General features: G+C 39.9%; 1 protein-coding gene across 3 annotated transcripts in view; it reads left to right on the top strand.

The window, feature by feature from the left end:
* PLCB1 (phospholipase C beta 1) overlaps positions 1-16827 on the top strand; it is a 665285-nt gene that overhangs the window by 570755 nt on the left and 77703 nt on the right. For all 3 annotated transcript variants that reach the window (XM_037051663.1, XM_037051665.1, XM_037051666.1), the window contains exons 28-29: positions 16261-16337; positions 16444-16533. In XM_037051663.1, the coding sequence (XP_036907558.1) occupies positions 16261-16337; positions 16444-16533 (167 nt within the window). The remainder of the gene's footprint in view (positions 1-16260; positions 16338-16443; positions 16534-16827) is intronic.

Raw genomic sequence — 16827 nt, 5'->3', positions numbered from 1 at the left:
CAGCAACAACCACTGCCATCTCGCTTTCTCCAGTATACCATTCCTAGTATTCCAGGAGATAAAATATTAATCATATAAAAATTAAAATAGCAACATGTATTGAGCACCCCCCGTACGCTGTGCTAAGCCATTTACAAGAATTGTCCAATTTAACTCTCACCATAACCACTGGAATTTGGTACTGTTGTCAGTCCATTTGGCAGATTAAAAATCTTACTAAGCCCTGCCGGGTGGCTCAGGTATTTGGAACATCAGCCCGTATAGCAAAAGGTTACAAGTTCCATCCCGCTTCCGTGTGTGTTCAGGAAGCAACTGATTGATGCCTCTCTGTTTCTCTCTCTTTCTCTCTCTGTCTGTCTCCCTCCTTCCTCTCTCTTTAAAGTCAATGAACATATCCTGGGGGAAAGATTTTTAAAAATCTTACCAAGAAGTTTACTAACTTTCCCAAGGTTTCATAACTGGAAAGTAGTACAGTTGGGATTTGAACCTTGGTCTTCTGATTCTGTAGCCCCTGCTTCAAAATCATAATGCAGAAACCTCCACTAGTTCAGATATCAAGCCAAGGTTACGCTAATGACCACGCTTCTGCTCAGTTGGCTGCACACAGCCAACCCCGTCACTATGAGGACTGGGATACTGCGTGTCTCTCCCTCTCTCTCTCTCTCTTTTCCTTAACAGATTTATTTCACATGCCATGCAGTTCAGTCAGTTCAAGTGCATAGTTCAATTGTGTTTAAATTGTGGATCTGGATGTCAAATAAAGCCCCAGTGCTTTTGGGCGCATGCATGGGCCTTTGTTAAGAGGGCTAAGCCCCAAGCACCTTGGATTTAGCACCAAGTTTATTTTATGCCTGTTTGGGAGCATCCACAAACTGTGAGCATCCACAAACCACGTGCTTTTTAGATAATATGTGTATCAGAACTTTCTATCAACTCCGTTTGTAACAATCGGAAGTTGTTCTGGTGGGAAATCTTGTTACTGTCAGTTCTGAATTACGAAAAGGCATTTTAGGCTGAATTAGACGGATGCAAGTGTAATTAAAAAGCGAGTTAGGCCACAAGTAAAAAGGAGCATTTGGGCGATGAGGAAAATGAACCAGAAAAAATTTATCTTCCAAAGTTGCCTTGGCAATTCAACACAAATGTGTTTTGGTTAAGGATTCTACATTTCCAATGCGTGCAATTCAAGGATCTAGAAAGAAACCATGGCATTGGTAAGCTTTCTCTTGAATGTTCATTAAAAAGTTAATATTTACAAAACACTCTGAAAGACATTGGGGGTGAAGGTGAAGAAGACATGGTCACCACAGGCCGGGGGACATTTATTATAAACAGTTGTATTACCACATGATAAATGAAGTAATAAAGGTATCAACAAACTGATAAGAAAACTCACTTGAAAGAACAATTTGCCTAACTCTATATACTGATAAATATGAAGAGAATATTTTTAAGTAATTGTTCATATTATCATGTGAGTTGTAAAGTACACATCAAGCAACATAGCCTCTATACCTTCAAATATTTTTTATATCTATCCAAATAAGGATCTTTATCTTTAAAGTTCCTTGTACAAATAACTACAGCCTGGTGACTCCAGGTCTGGTCCACTAATCAGCCTCCTGGGAGCTCGTTAGGCAGACTCTAGGGCCCCACTCAGACCCACTCAGTCACAATTTGCATTCATAGGAGTCTCAGGTGGCCTGTTACACATTCAAGTTGAAGAAGCACCGTTTTAAAGTGATCAGTTCTTATCTTTGCTCAAAAAAGAATAGAATGAAATTCCTTCTAGTTGAGATGGGAAATAGAGTGTGATCTCCACTATTGACAGCTGGGTCATCAAGCTGGATGAATATCTATTGGTGAAAAAGCCACAGGTCCTGTGGAAATTTCTGCTTTGACTTCCTGTCTAAATTCACAAGAAAGGAAATGGTTCCTTTCAGGTGGAGGTGAGTGAAAAGGGAGACGTAAGTTCCTCGACCCCATACAAGTTCTGTGCCTCCTGAAACATTTCCATAGATATTGTGAGGGTAGGTGGACTCCAGTTAAGGGCTCCGTTCCAGGAAAGAACTACCAGGTGGGGGAATTGGCTCTAACTTGATTAATCAACTGCCCTAAGTTGATCCTGAGTCTTGTCTGTATCATTAAGTTTAGGCTGTAATTTTAATCGGACCTTGGTAAGTGCACAAAATTCTTGAAGGATCCCTCTGAGGGCTCTGCATCACTTTCAATAATCAGCCACAGCATCACATTCAAGGCTCAACTCCCTCGGCCTGGTGAGAGGGAATCACGGGGTCCATGGGGCCACTCCTCAGTCCCAGCAGGGCTTGGCCTGATGTTTTGTCTTCTCACTTTCCCCTTCTTCTCAGTGGCTTCAAGAAAAGATTTCCTCACTTTCTTTCACAGTCACCACACTCTGTTCTAGGCAGTGGCTTGTTTTGTTTGGCTTTGCTTCCCACCATTTCTCCTCTCTTGTATTTTAAGTCTCCCACATGTTCTAATCCCATTCATTTCTCTCTTCCTTCACATTGACCTTAGTAGGTCATACTCCTCTTAGGCATCCTCTGCCTGTCCCACTAGCAACCATTTGTGGGCCCCAGACCAGTATCAGTACCCATCTACGTGAGTGCCTCAGTGCTCTGCCGATCCAGTGTTTCACAGTGAAAGTCCCGGGGGAATGTGGATCAGTATGAATTGAAGGCCCATCAGGATGTGAGTGGTGATGTGTACAGGGCTTGTGCCAAATTTCATCATTTCTGGGCACTGCTCCCCCACTGAGTAGCTGTGTTTCTTCATTTGTGCATTGAAAATGAGGATAATTTTTACTTCATTAAACTGTAAAAAGGAATAATGAGATGATGTACATAAAACATTGTTTTGGCTGTTCTTTTCTTTCTTTTTTCTTTTTTTTTTTAACAATACACAAATTGCCTAGGAGATCATGAGTTTAAATATAAGTGTGTGTTGCATTTTTTGACATCTTGTTACAGCCTGAGAGGGCTCCTTATCTTCCCTTTGATGACTTCTATCACCATCATTTGCTGTTGCTGCCTGTCCTGGAGCCAACCTTGAATTTTCTCCCTGGTTGCCCAGCTGAAGTGTACAAGCTAGGAGTAATTGTAGTGTTGGTACACATCTCTGCTATAGGTGTGGTAGTGTTCTCGGTCTCCTTCCAATATTCTGACTTTAACATGGGCTCACTTGTCTTGAGAAGTAAATGATACAGCTTTCCACCAAATTTTACATTCTCTGCCAAGGAAGAAACGACAGTAATTAAATAAATAAATAAATAAATAAAAAGACTTTAGAGATAAAATAAGGAATACCATAATTGTCAAAATATGTTCTTATTTGTCAGTTTCCCTGATCATCATTGTGTAACCGTAATGGAATGGATATTTTTCCTTTCACATACATGTGTATATGTGCATGTATATATTTATATGCCATTACATATATACCCATATATACATATACATATGCAGATCTGTCCAGAAGGTATCCAGCCATGTAATATGAAAAATAGAGACATTTATTGAAAAAGATACAGGATACAAGAAACATTGTACATAGGACAATGGCACCTCAGTCCCCTTCAAAGTAGGCACCTTGGCACCTTGGCACCTGACACAGTTCTCCCAGTCACCATCAGCTGCCCCATCATATTAACCTGAATCTCATCAATGGTCTGAAATCTCTTCCTTTTCAAAAGTGATTTCAGTCTTGGGAAAAGCCAGGAGTAACAGGGCACCAAATCTGGGCTGTAGGGGAGCTGAGTCACCTGGGTGACGTAATATTTTGCCAAAAGGCTGCACGAGACATGATGCATGAGTGGGCATGTTATCATGATGAAGCTGCCAATCACCAGTTACCCATAGCTGTGGACTTCTGAATCATCTGAACAGTTTCTGTTGAGGAATGTTCAAGTTTAATGCAAAATTTGAGCAGATTCATTGCTCTACTCATTCAGTCAGTTTGAATGTGACAGCCACACAGTACACATGCTCACTCAATGGTGTATACTGTCTCCATTGACTAGTACAGTGAAGTCACCATTGTTCACACATGCACATTCCAGTCCACTCTCTTTGGCTGCCAGTTTACATGGATGTCATGCAAACCATTCTTGATATATTAACAATGGCTAGACTTCTTCTGAAAAGACCTTCACATAGATAGATAGATAGATAGATAGATAGATATAAATAGGTAGATATAGATATATACATATATGCATATATTTCTTATATAGTTAGATATGGTATTTATATATATAATTAGAAATTGTATTAAATTCCATTGCTCTAATTATGATTAAAAATAAGCATATATATATGTATATATATATACAGGGATTGGCAAAAGTAGGTTTACAGTTGTAAGTACACAAAACAGTTTATTTTTGTATTATTATTTATTGATTATTGTATTATTTTCCATATAAGCAACTGCAAACCTACTTTTGCTCACCCCTATAATACAGGTATATACATATACATATACTTCTAGCTATATATATTTGTATATATATATATATATACACATATTACATTGTGTTATATATGTTACATATATAATATTCATATATTGCATATAACATAGTTAGAAATGATAATATATATAGTTAGAAATGGTATTATTTTAAATTTCATTGCTTCAGTTATGAACAAAAATAAACATATTTACATATGTTTATTGGCCATTTGTATTTCTTTTTTACACAAACTGCCTGTTTATATCCATTACCTATTTTTATGTTGGGACGTCTCCTATTCTCTTTACCCACAGAGTTTATACTGTATTTTCCCATTTATTATTTTAGGAAGTTGGGCACGTTAGAGCATATAGAGTATGCTTATGTCATCATTTACTCACCTATTTGAAATTATTGAGGGTCTGCTGTGGTCTTCACACTGGTGGAGGGATTCTGTGTGACCAGGCCTAAATATGCTCCCTGCCAAGGGGCTTACCACCATTAAGAGTACGGTTTGTGGACTTGAGACATACTTTATTCTAATGTTTATCAGTTAGTTCTGTTGCATAACAAACACCTTAAAATTTATTGGCTTAAAACAGCGACCATTTATTTAGCTCATGATTCTGTGTGTAGCAATTGGAGTTTGACCCAACTGGATGGTTCTTCTGATCTTGGCTAGACTCATTTATGTGTCTTTGATTCCGATGCCAGTTACCTACGGGCTATGCTTCTGGAGGTTGGCTGACTGACCATCAGCTGGGTCAGCACAGATGACTGATACACATCCCCTGATACACAGACTAGCCTAGGCTTGTTCCCATGGACTAAGAAAGGCATCCAATTGAGAGCAAGTGGAAGAGTGCAAGGTCTTTTAAGAAGTCTCACTTCTTTCTGCTTCTTTGGCCTAAACAAGTCATAAGACTTGACCAGGTCCAAAAGATATGGAAATTGATGCTATCTTTTGTTTAGGGGAGCTGCAAATCACATTGCAAAGAAGGTAGATACAGAGAGTAGTGGAGAATGAGGGCCCTTTTTTTTTTTTTTTTTTTTGCAAAATCCACATACAGCCCTCATCATTTGGATATGAGATTCAATAAAACCATCCATGGAAACAACACAGTACCTAGAACATAGTCATGATTCTTTACCAAAGGAAAATTTGCACAGGATTTAGAGTAAGGAGACATGACTTCCATGTTTAGTTAGGTAACTTCGGCTAATACATGTTGCCCCTTGAGTGCCTGCATCCTCATATCTAAAATAAAACATCTATAGAAGAATGCATGTAAAGTTTCTCTCTGACTGTAATGCTAGTTTCACTTAAATCATAGAACACATAAATGAGCCCACTCTCAGACCTTTCAAAATAATAATTATGGATTTCAGCTAAAGCAATAAACATCTCAAGTTGGGTTTTTCTTTTGTGTGCATGCACAATGTAAATCTCAATACATTTTTATGTGCTAATTGGTGACTGTTTAGGTGTTATGAGGGGGGAAAGGTCAGTGAGCAGAACCATCCCCAAAGGCAAAGAAAATAATAGTTTTGACTTGCATCAAATTAAAAAAGCTTAGGGAACAGGACAGATTCTGCTGAAAGGAAAATTCCAAAATAGAACCCACAAGTCAGATAATTTAGTTTATGCCCTCCGGAATTACAGCACTCATTGCATTCCGTCTGGCACGTGAAGGATGCTGAAATGATATATTTTGCATTAAGAAAAAAAGTAGCTCTGGCTGGTGTGGCTCAGCTGGACTGAGTGCTGGCCTGCGAACCAAAGGGTCATTGGTTCAATTCCCAGTCAGGCACATGCCTGGTCGCAGGCCAGATCTCCAGTTGGGGACATGAAAAAGGCAACCAATGTACCTCTCACATATCAACATCTCTTTCCATTTCTTTCTTCCTCCCTTCCCCACTCTCTAAAAATAAATAAATGAAATCTTTTTTAAAATTCCCCATAAAAAAAGAAAAAAAAGTAGCTGCAGTGTTGTGTTATTTATCTTCATGGCCAGCTCCTCTGGATCTAGCTTCCAAATAGATCGTTGAAATATTAAGCCCATGATTTATTGCTATTTTAGTTATAAGCCACAGGACAATTCATGTCTCTTTTAGCCAGGACTCCCTTGGTAATTATTTTAAAACCTCCAGTTTGAGGATCATTACTACTTTCTTGTATCTGAGTGGTGAATAATAATTATTTGTTTTATTCATTCCTTTTTTACATTATATTTTTTCATTACCTTTTATTCCCGTTGTACAACCTACCCCCACACAATCACCATATGGTTGTCCATGACCAGGTGTTCTTTTTCCTTTTTGCTTGATCCCTGCACCTGCTACATCCACAGCCAGAGCTGTCAGCCTACTCTCCTTCTATGAATCTGCTTTATTTTGCTTGTTAGTTCAGTTCGTTCATTACATTCACATATGAGTGAAATCATATGGTATTTTTCTTTCTCTGACTGGCTTATTTCACTTAGCATAATGTTCTTCAGGTCCATCCAGGCTGTTGCAAGGATAAAATGTTTTTTTTTTTACAGCCAAGTAGTATTCCATTGTGTTCATGACCCATAGTTGTTCTATCCACTCATCTACTGATGGACACTTGGGCTACTTCTATATCTTAGCAATTGCAAACAATGCTACAATGCTACATGGGGGTGCTTATGTTCTTTCTAGTTGGTATTTTATGATTTTTTGGATAAATTCCCAGAAGTGGAATTGCTGGGTCATAAAGCAGTTCCATTTTTAATTTTTTGAGGTATCTCCATTCTGCTTTCCATAAAGGCTGCACCAATCTGCATTCCCACCAATAGTGCAAAAGGGTTTCCCTTTCCGCACATCCTCACCAACACTTGCTGTTTGTCGGTTTATTGATGATAGCCATTCTGACAGGTGTGAGGTAATTCTCATTGTGGTTTTCATTTGCATTTCTCTGATGATTAGTAACATTAAGCATCTTTGCATATGTCTGTTGGTCATATGTATGTCTTCTTTGGAAAAATATCTATTTAGGTTCATTACCCATTTTTTATTGGATTGTTTGTTTATTCATTCTAAATTAAATAGCTTTGACACCTTTTAGAATTATGAAGCTTTACCCCAAAATTTTAGTGGCTTGGGTTTTCTTCAATTGATTTAATGAGATATAATGATCTCATATGACTTGATCAGATACAGACATCTTCTCATTTTATTTTAATCAATGATTCCATAATTATACCATTTGTGACACCACACCAACTTTTCAATAACTCTTGCAAGACTTTCATTAGCATTTATACTTATAAAGGGATTAATTCTTTGCTTTACTGTAAATTTTTACCTAAAGCTATAAATCAACCATTTTCAGTGAAACTTCTTTTGAAAAGTTACCTTTATCATAAAAGTTATTTTATCAATAAAATAAATTTTCTACGACCATAAATCCTTACTTTTTGCTATTTGCATGATATTTTAAACCACTATTGAATCCTAAAAACACTTATAGCCATAGAATAATTTTGCGAATTGTCAAGGAACTTTAGAGATAATTTAGATGCTATATTTTACTGGTAAGGAAACAAGGCCCAGAGAATTGATTTAGCAAAACCCAAGCCACATCTAGGCTAATTAAATAAGATAAAACAACTAGAACTCCCTTTATCAAATTTCTTGATTTTAAATAAAAAGTTGGAAGATGTTTTCTGTTCATAGCCTCATAAAAGGGTCCCAGAAATGTCATTCAAGGGAGTATGTTACATTGATCCATTTATTTTTCCCAGAAAGCTAAAGACCTGACATTTACATTACCACAATTTATAAGTGAAAAATAATTTACATATTATAAATTCACTGGGCCAATTTACTGACATTGACTAGGAGTCTTGGTCAGATTTTCACTTCATTTCTTTGCCCAACAAGAAAAGGAACATTCCAAGGATCTTTGAAATATTTACATGCAAATAAGAAGCTGGAAATTTTGTTTAGCTATAGAAATTTTTTAATTTGTTATGAAAGAATACCTCAGAGAATGATTAAGATAGTTGCCCCTCTGGTCTAAGAATTTATCTTCCCCCTGAAAGAGGAGAGAGCTGGTGCAGAATGCCAGCTCCTTGTAGACAGGGCCTGTTTCTCAGCTCACAATTGGGCCATCCACACTAGCACAGTGTCTGTACTACCTAGGTGCTCAGCAATTATTGGTTGATGAATGAATGGATATTTCCCAGTTTGAATGGCCAGGATACACCCCAGTATAAACATCCACCTTGTTTTTAAATTTTCAGTAATGCATTCAGTCCGTAGAATCTATGGCACTGGTCATTACTTAGTTTAGAAGAATGGTAAATTCTTTGTAGAAGAAAAACAATTTATAGTCAAAACTCACAATGGGTGTTTGGACTAGCAAAAAGAAAGAAAAGGGGGCTATTTTCTCTATAGTGGGGGAATGGGAAGGAAGATTGAATTGTGCCTGAAGTGTGAACATACAATACTTGACTTTTTGCCCATTTTCCAAAATTATCCTTCTTAGAAGAAACTCCAAAGATGCCAATTCTGTCCACATTTTTTATCCCTTTTGAGTGAGAGTCAAGAAATATTTCCCCTCTGTCGAAAACCATTCACTCACCCTCAAATGACTAAACCAAGTGAAATTCAGCATGGATTTAAGAACAAGTATGAAATTATTTTCCCCTGCAGCTTTTCTTTTTCTTTCCTTAAAAGGTTTGGAACATTTAACTTGGAGAGTTGTTATGAATTGTAAACAGACAAGCAAAATTACTGAAATTCATCTACTCCTTTGGGCCAGAAAAAAATCATATTAAAAGTTAAAATTAAATGTTGTCTACTGCATTTCACGTACCCTCTTGTGTTATTTCCTAGGAGTTTTAAACTAATTTCGTCTTCCTTTATATCTTCAGTGAGTTTTTAGCCAACGTGCGATTGATGGGGTCTTTAAGTAGAGCCTGTCTGTTGATAAATACACCAAAAGTGAGTGTATCCTTCAGTTAGTTAAAAAAGTATTTTAATTGTTATGTAAAAAATTTCTTTTCTTTGTCCTATTTTTACTTCTTATGCAGTAGAACCCTGGGCACAAAAGTCAGAGTTTCCTCCATCTTATTTGGGGGCAATTAAATTTTTTTATTCCTTGTTTTTTTGTTGTTGTTGTTAGGATTCTCTTGGTTGTAATTGACAGAAACTCATAGTAGACTGTCTTAGACAAAAGGGTATATATAGAAAAATACAGGGTAGATCACCTGATAAAGAACTGACTGTCTAAACCAGGGGAAAAGAAAAGGTTGAGGGATGAGTAACAGAAACCACTTTACAGCTCGCTCACTCACAGTCTCCTGCTTCCTCCTTACCTCCCCTCCTTCTCTTTCTTCCCATCTCGTCCTCTTCCTTTTCTCTCCTTGTCAGTTGCTCTCTTTTTCTGTCATCATTAGTATTATTCTTTTCCAAAGCAGCATACGGGCTTCCACTTTTCAGAAAATATAGACACTGATCCCTTCTAAGTTGCTTTCTTTCTCCAATGACAGGTTGGAAAAATCTTGGGAAAAGCCTGGTTAGGGTCATATGATTGGCCAAACTTGTAATGTTAGACCAATCACCTGTGGCCAATCAGGATATGACTCATCCCCCTTTGCAAAGGGGTGATAAAGAATAAGGCAGCTCCCATGGGAACCACATTGAAAACAGAGTCAGTTCTCAGAAAGCAGAGGAAGATCTTCCTGGAAAAGTAGTGTGAACCCTAAATGCTCTGTTTTTAGGGTAATCAAGAGATAAATTATTGATGTATGTATATAGTCCTATTGATAATTTAATGAGTTTGACAATAGTGGCATATTATTAAACAGCCATGATCATAATCATTCTATCTCCTAGATCTTAAATAGAAGGAGTTTAAATGAAAACAGTAAATGCTGTAAAAGCAGAGTTACAGTAAGAGTGATTGTCTTTTGAAAATGTCTGGAAAGGGCTGAATATTATAGGGATGGGTCTGTTGTAAGAGAGTAGGGGAAGCCAAGGGGAACTGAGCACAGTGGTAGAGCCTCTGTCTTATTAAACACAGAGGTGTTCTTTTTTAAACTGAGATTCTTTAGACTTTAGGGAAGCACTATTTTTGTTAGTTGAATGCAAAAGCTACATTAAGAAAGTACACCTAGATTTCACAATAAGGCATTTGTTCTTGAAAGACTAAAACTGAGCTTATAAATACGAAGTTATATTGTTTTGAAAGTATTTCCAATATGATAGCACACGGCTTGGAAATGACCTTCCATCGCTATCACCAAGGTCAAGGGCAGTGTGGTTTGAAAACTGAAAGGATTTCATTGACAATATTTTTGAGTGTGTATTTTATGTAGAACCTGGGATTCCAAAAAATTGTTAAGAGAAATAGATTGCAGTAGTAGTGTCCTTTGGGGGAGCAGTAATAAAGCATGTATACACAAGCCTAAATACCTATCGGTGATATAGAAAAAGCCAATCAAAGTGCCAAGGCCTACAGTTACCTGAGCAACCAAAGGGGAGAATCACTAGAGGCTGACTTAGAAAGAAGGGTGTGGACAAGGGGAAATCCTGGCTGCTACCCACTCTTGCAGCAGAAGCAGTTACAGCAGCACAGTCTAATAGAACCTAATCTTGGGAATGTTCTGTATCTGTGCTGCCTCCCACTCAAATGGAAATATCATCAAGTGGAAGAATAGCGTGAGAAAAAGTACAGAAACAGGTATATGCCTGGAAAGTTCTGAAAGCAGAATACTGCCTAGTTTACTGGGCATGCTGAGTGCTGATAAGGAAAGGAAATGTAAGGCTGGCACATAACCTATTTGCAAACAGAGAGCTAGGCAATGATTTGGTACATACCAAAGGGGAGAATATTTGGGATGGAGTGGAAGGACTAAGGAGAGACTGACTGAGGGCAGCAGGGAATACCTGCCAAGTCCAACCATAGGTAATGAAAACCTGTACCAGAGGGCTGGTAACTCAAAGCCATGGGATATGAGGTGACAGAAGAAATTACAGAGTCTTCATGACTCATTAGATGGGGAAAGTGCCCAGGAGGGGATCACAGGCAGTGTCCACTTTTGAACTGAATGATGAACGTTCATGGGAAAAGACAACTACTTGTCTTCTGAGAGAGGCAAATAAACTTCTCTATAAAAATGTTGAGATACTGGTAAGCCATCTTCAGCTGGACTTGGTCAAAGGCATTTGATAGTGCCAACATGAATTGAAACCCCTACAAGAGTCAGAGAGGGAGTGGCCATGGTAACTGCTGGAGATCCTACAGATTAAGGAAAGAGCTTGGTACAAGAGTGGCAGGCAACTGGCGTGCTTTTACCAGGATGAAGTCATGACTCCTGACCTGTGTGCAAAGGCACCCTGAGACAGTGTGTTGAACTCATAGCAAAATTGTGGGGCAGTTTACATTTTTTTAAGAAAACAGAGCAACATCCGTTGGTCGCTGTGCAAAGTAGTACTATTAAGTTGTTTGCACCTAATTATTTCTTTTAGCCCAAGGGTGCCGTGAAAAAAATTAATGAGATCTAAGAGTGCTGTGAACTAAGAAAAATTTTGAATGTCTGGAATAATAAAAATTAATTCCTGAGAAATGGCTAATAAATTTAATAACACACAAGTTTTTGTAATCGTAAAACAAAGTGAGGTGAGTTCCAGAGATCAGAGTGGAAGTGAGGTGGAGGGTAGGAGGTGGAGCATTCCAGCTGTGGAAGCAGCAATTGGTCTTCCATTTTAGGGACAGAAGTGAAAGGAAGGTCAAAGATGGAGCAAAAAAAGTTCAGCGTTCTGGAGGATAAGGAAAAGAGATGTGTCTTTATGGAAAGGGAATGTGTCTGGTGCAGAAGACAGTTCACGAGGAGGAAATGAAATGGTGGCTCAGGTTCTGCCACAGGTGGGAGAAGACAGGATGAAAACACGGGCGAGAGCCTTTCTCTTGGGTGGAAGGGTAAGGAACCCAAGTCTGGAACCTACAATGTGGTCTATGAAGATGTTTTCTCTCAGCTTTCAGAGCCATTCCTGGAGGGAAGCATGGTTCCCGTGCCACACGTGAGGAAGCTGGGTTTGGGGTAATGAAGAGAATGCAGATCAAGTTCCAAAGATCTTTTGAGGCAGAGAAGGGAGAACTTGAGAAGGATGTCTTAGTTTGGGCTGCTGTAGACTGAGGGGCTTAAACAACAGATGCTTATTTCTCACAGTTCTGAATGCTGAATGTCCAAGATTAAGGCACCTGCAAATTTGGTGTCTCGTGAGAGCCCACTTCCTGGTTCATAGATGAGTGTCTTCCCACTGTGTCCTCACAAGGCTGAGGGGCTAGGAGCTCTGTAGAGCCTCTTTTGTGAGGGCATGGATCCCATTCATGAGGGCTCCACTTCTGTGACAGAATCACCTCCCAAATGTTCCCAACACCACCACATCGGGGGTTAGGATTTCAATACAAGAACTTGAGGGTGAGGGACGCAGGCATTTGGTCTATGGCAGAGGGCTTCTAAATTGTTTCCATCTTTCTCAATACTCCAGACAGTACTTCTCAAATTATTATATGCACAAGTATCTCCTGGGAATCTTGTTAAAATACCACTTTGGTTTTGGAAATCTTATTTTTGATTTCCAAAATAGGATTTTGATTTCCAGTTGGTCTGGGTTGGGGCCTGAGAATTTGCATTTCTAATGGGATCACTGGCAATGCCAATGCTGCTGGTCCACGGCCGCACCCACACTTTGTATAACAAGATCTAGAAAGCCTGGACATCACCTCAGAGTTTCTAGGACGATGCCTGGGATTAGTAGGTGCTTGATAAATATTTGTTGGGTTGTGGCTACACTGAATAGTGTGGACAAAGGTGCATGTTCTGGGAACAAGGGAAGAGGGAACTGGTTCTGAGAAGAGTAAAGAGGAGGCGCCAGTGGTCTGAGGGTGGGGCACAGAGGAAGGCCAGGGGACACCGGAGACAGGGATCATCTGTGGAGCCCAAGGAAGCCTTTACATGGGGGCTAAAGTCAAACCAGAATAGGACTCAGAACTGAGTGGGCAGAGGGCTGTGAGGTCTTCAACTCCGTCTTTGCTGACTGGATCCTAATGTTGTTGAGGCCAGGGGCAGGAGGTGGAAGGAATGCAGTGAATGTGAGCAGGTGCTGGCAGAATCAAGAAAGTACTCTGGAGTCTGATGAATGATAGAGATGGCACCATGGAAACAGAACTGTGAGTGCCACTGGATTTGAAAGCATTTCTGAAAGATAGAGCAATGAACGGTCTGGAGAATGAGGACAAGCCCACCCAAAGCCCCCTAATCCGGCAAACAGTCCAGATCATCTGGGAAGATTTTAAAAGTACTCATTCCCGAACCCTGCCCCCTAGACATTTGGAGTCCATACACCTAGGAACAGGCCCTGGAATCTGAACTTTGGAGAATTGCCCACAGTTGCACCCATGGTTGGGGATCCCTGGGTCACACCTGGTAACACCGTGGGGAGGATGGGAGAGGGGAGAGCCCCTGGGGAAGGAAAGATGTTGAGTGTGTATCCTCAGCCAGAATATCGGCGTGGCAGGAATCCCCAAGCAAATTTCCTGAGTCTTTCTTTGCACACAGAATTTAGTGGCTAGACAACTTGATAGATGGAACTACAGCACGGTAATAGTTCATGATTTTTAAAATTGTGACAGTCAGGATCCGCCAGTGCCCTTCGGATAATCACAGAGGCCTTCTGCCGGCCCAAGCCCCAGTGCGTGTTTGCCCAGATTCAATCCACCGCCTAGATGGATGCATCGCATCTCATGTTCGTGTTCGCGTCCTCTGGGTTTTTTAAGTGCAGTCCTGTAAGAGAATTTCTCCCTCAACTTCTTTTATTCTCTTACCCAAGAAGTGGTCTTTTAAAACAGCTTCTAAAACCAGAATGAGAAGCTGTGCTTTTTAATTTGATGGAATCCCAATTGTTAATTTTTTCCTTTGTTTCCCTTGGCTTAGGAGATCTATCAGCAAAAATGCTGCTATGCAAGATACATGAATTTTATTGCCTATGTTTTCTTCTAGGATCTTTATGGTTTCGTGGCTTATGTTTAAGTCTTTTATCCATTTTGTGTTTATTCTTGTATATGCTGTCAGTTGGTGGTCCAGTTTCACTTCTTAGCATGTACCAGTCCAGTTTTCCCAGCACCATTTACTGAAGCCCGTGTCTTTACCCCATTGTATGCCTTTGCCTCCTCTGTCGAACTGATGCTGAGGCCTGGGTTTATTTCTGGGCAGTCTGTTCTTTTCCATTGATCTATATGCCTTCTCTTATGCCAGTACCAGGCTGTTTTGACTGCAGTGGCCTTGGAGGATAGTTTGATATCAGGTATTGTGACCAGACAGCATGGGAAGTGAGTGATGAGGGTCACAGGCCTGACTGTCGTAATTGCACCCAGCCCCATGGCTCACTACCTCTGTGACCCCACCCCAGGAACTGGAGCCCCGGGGTATCCCAGAGTTGTCACGTATAAAAGGAAGATACCAGCACCAACGTTCTAGGGCAGTTATCAGAACTGAATAAGTTAATACATTTAATACATTATCAGTGAAAGTTTGTTGACATGTTGATTATATTGCCCTGTCGCTGTGGTGGCTACAACCCACGTGAAACTGGCCCACTCACCCTGCTGTACCTGAGAATCTCTGTCTCTGGGGAACAGCAATGGGGCCTTTCACCGGAAGCCCACCCCATCCATTCGGTGTCCAGTGAGAAGGGCAGAATCCAGCTGCTACTGTTCCCAAGCAATGGCAGAAGGTTGTGTACAGTCTTTATATGGAATGAGCAAAGAGAAGAGGTTGGAAGGCAAACTGGCCCTCACATAATTGGCAAGCATTTTTTGAGCACCTGCTGAATACTAGGAATTGTGCAGAACACTGAAGATAGGAAAACACAGTTGCTGCCCTTCCAAAGCTTGGTTTGATGAGAAAATAGATGGGAAAAATTGCTTTCAAGGTAATATATTAAAAAATTCTGGCCCTGGCCGGCATAGCTCAGTGGATTGAGCGCGAGCCTGCGAACCAGACGATTGCGGTTCGATTCCCAGTCAGGGCACATGCCTGGGTTGCAGGCCGGTTCCTTGCAGGCTAACTACCAGCATGAGACGCACAAAAGGCAACCATACATTGATGTTTCTCTCCCTTTCTCCTTCCCCTCTAAAGATATATAAATAAAAAAAAATTCTGTGGTAGCACAGAATAGAATTTCTGATGTTCTTTGGAAGTCACCCACACAAGGGCAAACCATCAGTTTCTAAGATGGGTAACTCATATCATCCATGAAGCAATTAAACAACGAATGATAGCTGGAAACCAAGAATTGTAATTCACAGTTAATTATAACTCACATTTGCATCATGCTCATTTTACTTTAACAGCACAGTACCCCCCAAATATGAAGGCATTAATAATTTCATTTACAACCAAGAAAATGTAGGTTTTCTTGACCAAAAGCATACTTTTGATAAGCCGTGGAGTGGGGATTGGAACCTGGGTCCTCACTGTAGTTTTTTGCACTGGCCAAGCTGCTGTGCCCAGCACAGTAATCTAAGGAGCCCCGTTTAAGTAAAGAGAGATAAGAAGAAGAATTTCATTAAGATCAGGATGATATGATGGTTTTAAATTATGTCCTCATTGCCTGTGCTAGATCTCTGGTAATTCTATGGTCAGATATCAATGGGAGATTTTATAACTACAGATAATGTTTGAGGGAGCAAAGGGATGGGGTGCTTTGTCTGTGATAATGTAAAACAGCAAACTGGCATTTTCTTTCCCCAGCTTATTCAGAAATTGACGGATGTCGCTGAAGAATGTCAGAACAATCAGTTAAAGAAGCTCAAAGAGATCTGTGAGAAGTAAGCCTCCATTCTCATCACAGTGAACTTGTGTGTGTAAATGTATTAAACACCAACTGCCACTTGATTTGCCTTTTTTCCTCTTTTACTTCCATTTTGACTTCAGAGAAAAGAAGGAATTAAAGAAGAAAATGGATAAAAAGAGGCAGGAGAAGATAACAGAAGCGAAATCTAAAGACAAAAGCCAGATGGAAGAGTAAGGAGAAAGAGCCTGTCTCCCTACCTTTTACCTGGGGGTTGTTTTATCCTGTAACAAAATAACAGGTTCTCAACCACAAGGACCCCTCTGTGAAATTTCTTCTCTAATTAGCCTTTCAAAAGATCCTTTTTTCGAGGTTTGCAACCCCAAACTCAAAGAGCGATTCAGAAAAGGACCTTATAGATAAAGGCTGAGTAAAGAGTGTCCCTTGGGAAAAGGCCAAATACTCACTTCTAATAATGTCAGGCAGCCTTCCCAGCATTTAGTGGAAACAGAGTTCGCCCTTGGGTA

This window comes from Sturnira hondurensis, unplaced genomic scaffold, assembly GCF_014824575.4.
Source record: "Sturnira hondurensis isolate 20B ecotype Veracruz unplaced genomic scaffold, ASM1482457v3 Scaffold0007401, whole genome shotgun sequence".
NCBI classification, from domain to species: domain Eukaryota; kingdom Metazoa; phylum Chordata; class Mammalia; order Chiroptera; family Phyllostomidae; genus Sturnira; species Sturnira hondurensis.
This window is presented reverse-complemented; position numbering and strand designations above follow the sequence as displayed.